The sequence below is a fragment of the Phycodurus eques genome, chromosome 16 (genome assembly GCF_024500275.1).
Source record: "Phycodurus eques isolate BA_2022a chromosome 16, UOR_Pequ_1.1, whole genome shotgun sequence".
In the NCBI taxonomy this organism is placed as follows: domain Eukaryota; kingdom Metazoa; phylum Chordata; class Actinopteri; order Syngnathiformes; family Syngnathidae; genus Phycodurus; species Phycodurus eques.
In genome coordinates this window covers 5,853,897-5,859,896 of record NC_084540.1, presented here as the reverse complement: position 1 = coordinate 5,859,896, position 6,000 = coordinate 5,853,897, and the positions used below count along the sequence as shown (strand labels likewise).

The 6,000-nt window shown below is 44.7% G+C and overlaps 1 protein-coding gene across 6 annotated transcripts in view; it reads left to right on the top strand.

Annotated features, from left to right (window-relative positions):
- Positions 1-5,133: 5,133 nt before the first annotated feature.
- Positions 5,134-6,000, top strand: part of nbr1b (NBR1 autophagy cargo receptor b) — a 73,659-nt gene continuing 72,792 nt past the window's right edge. For all 6 annotated transcript variants that reach the window (XM_061701548.1, XM_061701550.1, XM_061701547.1 and 3 more), the window contains exon 1: positions 5,134-5,382. In XM_061701548.1, coding sequence (XP_061557532.1) covers positions 5,281-5,382 — 102 coding nt within the window. In that variant the 5' untranslated portion in view covers positions 5,134-5,280. The remainder of the gene's footprint in view (positions 5,383-6,000) is intronic.

Sequence of the window (6,000 nt, the reverse complement as noted above, 5' to 3'; positions counted from 1 at the left end):
CCTAAATACAAGCAGCACATCGACTGTCCTACCAGGGAAAATAATACTTTAGACCACTGCTACACTACGGTAAAAAACGCATACCGTGCTATACCTCGTGCAGCCCTGGGCTCGTCTGATCACTGCTTAATTCACTTAATACCGACGTACAAGCAAGAACTTAAATGTGCGAAGCCTACAGTGAAAACAGTCAAAAAGTGGACCAATGAAGCCAAGATGGAACTTCAAAGCTGTTTAGACTGCACAGACTGGAGTGTCTTTGAAAATTCAGCTGGCAGCCTGGATGAATACTGTCACATCCTATATCAGTTTCTGTGAAGAGGTTTGTGTACCAACAAAGTCATTTCGGACATTCAACAACAACAAGCCGTGGTTCACTCCTAAACTTAAGCAGCTTTGCCAAGCTAAGGAAGATGGATATCAGAGCGGGGACAGGGCCCTGTATAATCGAGCTAGAAACCAGCTTACTAAAGAAATTAACATTGCAAAGAGGATCTATGCAGCAAAGTTGTAAAAACAGTTTAGCGCGAACGACTCTAAATCAGTCTGGCATGCATTCCAATCGCTGACTAATTACAAGCGATGATCCCCCCAAGATGAGAACAATAGCACACTAGCCAACGACTTGAATACCTTCTACTGCAGATTTGAAAAGGACAGTTTCACTCCACACACCCACCCGGCCGCACCCGCGACCACAACCACACCTCTGACTTCTGCGTTAACCATCCATGAACAGGATGTGAGACGCATCTTCAAACAACAGAAGATTAACAAAGCGGCAGGACCGGACCATGTGTCCCCATCCTGCCTCAAAGTCTGCGCGGACCAGCTCGCTCCAGTCTTCACTCAGATCTTCAACAGATCTTTGGAAATGTGCGAAGTTCCATCCTGTTTCAAACGCTCCACCATCATTCCAGTCATCATTCCATCATTCCCCAAGAAACCTGCAATCTCTGGTCTGAATGACTACAGGCCTGTCACTTTGACATCTGTGGTCATGAAGTCCTTTGAACGTCCCGTGCTGGGCCACCTCAAGAGTGTCACAGGTCCCCTGCTGGACCCCCTGCAGTTTGCCTATCAAGCGAACAGGTCTGCGGTTGATGCAGTCAACAAGGGACTGCACTTCATCCTAGAACACCTCGACAGTGCAGGGACCTACGCGAGGATCCTGTTCGTGGACTTCAGCTCAGCGTTCAACACCATCATCCCTGAACTCCTTTCAACCAAGCTTTCCAGCTCAGCGTCTCACCTGCCATCTGCCAGTGGATTTACAGCTTTCTGACGGGCAGGACACAGTAGGTCAGGCTGGGGGAGGCCACCTCATCCACACGCAGCATCAGCACTGGGGCGCCCCAAGGTTGTGTCCTCTCTCCGCTGCTCTTCTCTCTCTACACGAAGGACTGCACCTCAGCGAACCCGAGTGTCAAGCTCCTGAAGTTTGCAGATGACACCACTGTCATCAGCCTCACCAAGGACGGTGACGAGTCTGCATATCGACAGGAAGCGGAGCGGCTGGAGCTGTGGTGCGGCCGACACAACCAGGAGCTGAACACGCTCAAGACTGTAGAGATGATCGTGGACTTCAGGAGGCATCCTTCGCCACAGCTACCCCTCACGTTGTCCAGCTGCCTTGTGTCAACCGTCGAGACCTTCAAGTTCCTGGGAATTACAATCTCTCAGGACCTGAAGTGGGCGACCAACATCAACTCCGTCCTCAAAAAGGCCCAGCAGAGGATGTACTTCCTGCGGATTCTGAGAAAGCACGGCCTGCCACCGGAGCTGCTGAGACAGTTCTACACAGCGGTCATCGAATCAGTCCTGTGTTCTTCCATCAGAGTCTGGTTTGGTGCTGCTACAAAAAAGGACAAACTCCGACTGCAACGGACAATCAAAACTGCTGAAAGGATTGTCGGTACCCCCCTTCCCACCATTGAGGACTTGCACGCTGCCAGAACTAAGACAAGGGCGTGCAAAATCCTCTCGGACCGTCTGCACCCCGTTCACCAGCTCTTCCAGCTCCTTCCCTCAGGTAGGCGCTACCGATCAACGCAAACTAGAACTAGTAGACATTCCAACAGCTTCTTCCCTCTTGCGATCAACTTCTTAAACACCTAACTTATAATTCCATTACAACAAGCTGGAAGTTTTTTGACTTGAGTTCGTTGTCACATTTCTGTGGGGCCAATTATGTATTACTCGTGCACTCACTGTAGTTGTCTCGCCATGCTGCACTATTTGCATATACTGGCCACTCATGCCAGAGTAGCATCTGCCCCATTTGCACACTGATTGAGGAGTATCTGTAACATTTGCACAACCATCATTGTCCCAGATGATCGCACTACTCGTCACTTTAAACCGCATACACTCCTTGAAGTCTCAGCGCCCTTTGCACAATGGTCATTGCACCGGACTATTGCAATATTAGTCATTCGAACTGCTCTAAGTGCTAGAGGACTCTGCATCTTTTTGCACAATTGTTTTTTGTCAATGTCTTTATGTCCCCAAAGTGTTCTGTAAACTGTTGTACGAGAGCGGCTCCAACTACCGGAGACAAATTCCTTGTGTGTTTTGGACATACTTGGCAAATAAAGATGATTCTGATTCTGATTCTGATTGTGATTTACGTTCCTACCCTCGCCTATGGTCTTGAGCTGTGGTTCGTGACCGAAAGAACAATATCCCGGATACAAGCGGATGAAATGAGTTTCCTACGCAGGGTGTCCGGGCTCTCCCTTAGAGCTAGGCTGAGAAACTTGGTCATCCGGGTGGAGCGCAGAGTAGAGCCGCTGCTCTTCCAAATTGAGAGGACCCAGATGAGGTGGCTCGGGCATCTGTTTAGGATCCTGGACGCCTCCCTGGTGAGGAGTTCTCGGCATGTCCCACCGAGAGGGGACCCCGGGGACGGCCCAGGACACGCTGGAGAGACTATGTCTCCCGGCTGACCTGGGAACTTCTCAGGATCCCCCCTAAGAGATGGTTGAAGTGGCAGGGGAGAGGGAAGTCTGGGCATCCCTGCTCAAGCTACTGCCCCTACGACCTGACCTCGGATAAGAGGAAGAAAATGGATGGATGGATGGATGGATGGATGGATGGATGGATGGATGGATGGATGGATGGATGTAGAATGCATGATCAATGTATTTGATCCATATGCATATGGCATTCACTTCACTGTGTGAATAGCCCCTAAACACCCGTAAATGTAATCCCATTCCATTTTTGGTTAATACATTTCAGAAGCACATTCCAGTCACAGTACGCTGAATCAGAGAATTACAACTTCACATAACCAGTGAATTAAATGTTATAGCTGCTATGTTTGGATTTTTTAGTTTGTTTTTTGTTTAAAATCTACCTTAAATTTTTACTACAGTAGGATCTTAAATGGTAATCATGGCACTAAATACCAATTTTAGACATCAGTTTGCAGGTGTTAGTATACTTGGACAACGCGGGTTAGTGAGGCTGCAAATTTTTTGTTGACTGTTCATCATGTGTTGTTTACTTACATTTTGTTACATGATGTTCTGTTCACCTGAATGTTGAATAAATACAGTAAACTTCAACTGAACTTGGAAATGACTCTGTTTTGAATGCGTCCCAGGTAGGAGCCCACGAAAGCCTCATCGACGGCTTTAAATTTATAGTACACAGCTACAGTATGGATTGACAGTTTAGAAACACATTTCTGGCTGTTAATTATTGGGGTTGTAGTTTGCTGTGTTGTTGAGCTGTACTATATTATATATTTGTAGTGATGGCGAGATGACGCATCATGAAGTATTGTAACACTTCAGCCATTCGTTCGAGTCATGGTTCATTTCTTGATGCTTCGCGTGCTCACGAAACCACTTGCTGGCCACGTGCATAATCACAGGCAGTTGTATCTTAACCACATGCAGTATGTGGTGCGTTGCATTTTTGCGTCTTTTTGGCTCTCTTGAATGACTATGTATTACAAAACAATGTTTGACCAAGTAATTTCCTGACATAAATTGTAAAATATATTATTTTTGAACGTACTCTGTGTGCGTAAAATGTTCATCATCACTGGTATGGCAGGTTCTATCATGTTTTTCTGTCACTTTCGGAAAATGGCATGGGGTTAAGCGGGCAAAGGATTTTGAAAGTGTTCATTTAGAAGTAACAGTTTATCAAAATTTTTTTTTAAAGTGATTCATTCAAGAGCAAGCGTTTATAAATTGGGGGACAGTAATTGTTTCCTCTCCCAGTGAGGTTTTATTGTACCTTACCTTTTTGGAACACAATAAATACCTTCCCTTTGAATAAAATAAGAAACGGTGGAAAATGCCGTTTTTGATAAACATATGTAATGATAAGCCTCAATGATGGTTATTTATGCAGCGCGATCCTGTTTGTGGTTCGAACTCACAAGACCACCATTCACCAGGTTGAGAGTCGAGTGCACTAACCGCAGTGCGGCCAGCAACCTGTTTCCAAGGATTCCGAGGAGTGACGCATAATCGCTCGCTATCCTGTCCAAGCGATCCAAATTCTTACCACGTGACCGATTCGCGAGCGCTTTAGTTTCCCGCATGATTTGACAGCAATATAAACCCTTAATTCAGCCTCCATTCAAAATGTGTGTGTTTCCCCCCTTTATTTATTTTTAATAGAGTCGCGGTCAGCTCAGAGTTTGGATAAGGATTGTGTAGTTTGTATCGGCTAATAGTTTGGAGTCTTTACCGCATAGAGCGGGTAGCGAGGCTTGGACGTCATCACTTCCGGCTCCTCTCCTAAATGATACTAAATAAATATGTGCTTTGCGGAAACGCTACTTGCATTACAGAACACACGGCACATCTGGAAACATCACTCGGTATTTTAAATATTTTGTTAAAACTTTTATGTAGTTTAAAATATCAGAAAGAGTATCCTCAAATATCTGTAAGATGCAGTGCAGTTTTGCACCACGGCAGACTAAAAACAGAAGTCAGAATGTTGTCAAATTATTATATTTCTGACAGTGTCCAACAAATTGGAGCATTATCTTTGTAAAGGGTTAGTGAAAATAATCATAATTAAAAAGAAGTATTGTATTTTTCCAGGCATTAAGCGGAAGTGACGCTCCTTGTTCCGGACACAAGGTGCAGAATGGGCGTGTACATGATGCTGATGTAAACACAACATACGCCTCATCGTCTTCCTAAATGAGCCAACTGGCGAGATTAACCTAAATCGCCCTTGTCTAGTCCGCGAAAACGCCTCATGGCTTGCATACATAATATGTATTAGTGCGGTGAGAGTGACACAATGGACTTCTGCATTAACGTAAAGGTGAATTTCAGGGGGAATTCCAAGAATTTTCTCCTGTCGGGATCCGAGACCAAGAGCTGGGACTCGATGGAGGCCATGGTAAGCTAACAGGAGACCTGCCGGGCGGCGCACAACACGTATTAGCACTTACGTCGTACGATTTGTTCCAAGTGCTAGTGAGGATACGGGGTAAAGAAAATGGATGGATGGATGGGTGGGATGCAAAACCTGTCCTTGAGGAAACACGAATAGAAGAATTTACCACCATATTGTGTGAGAATAATCGTGAATTTCTAGTATCGTGTAATTCTTGTTCATGGAAACAATAGTTAGGTCACCTCCACTCAATACTGGTTACAACATTTTAGCACCATCGAAGACAGACATTGTATTACAACTAAGTTGATTTTTACTGTAACATTCACTCCAAAAATATTAATACATGGGAGGCTGCTGTTGAGGCCAATATTTTAATATGACAAACTCCTTATCTTCTTTTTGCTCGAGCAAAGTACATGACCTGAACTAAGGTATACATCTATACAGACATAGGTTCTAATATGAGACTTAATTTGCTCCAAAACTAATCTCAGAAATGTACTCTGATTTCGAAGCCCAAATATATACCACTTTTATCAGCATTAGTGAGATAAAATATAAAAAAGGAATATTATTATCTTTGTAAAAGCATTGTTTGTGAGACCTCTTGTATGGAAT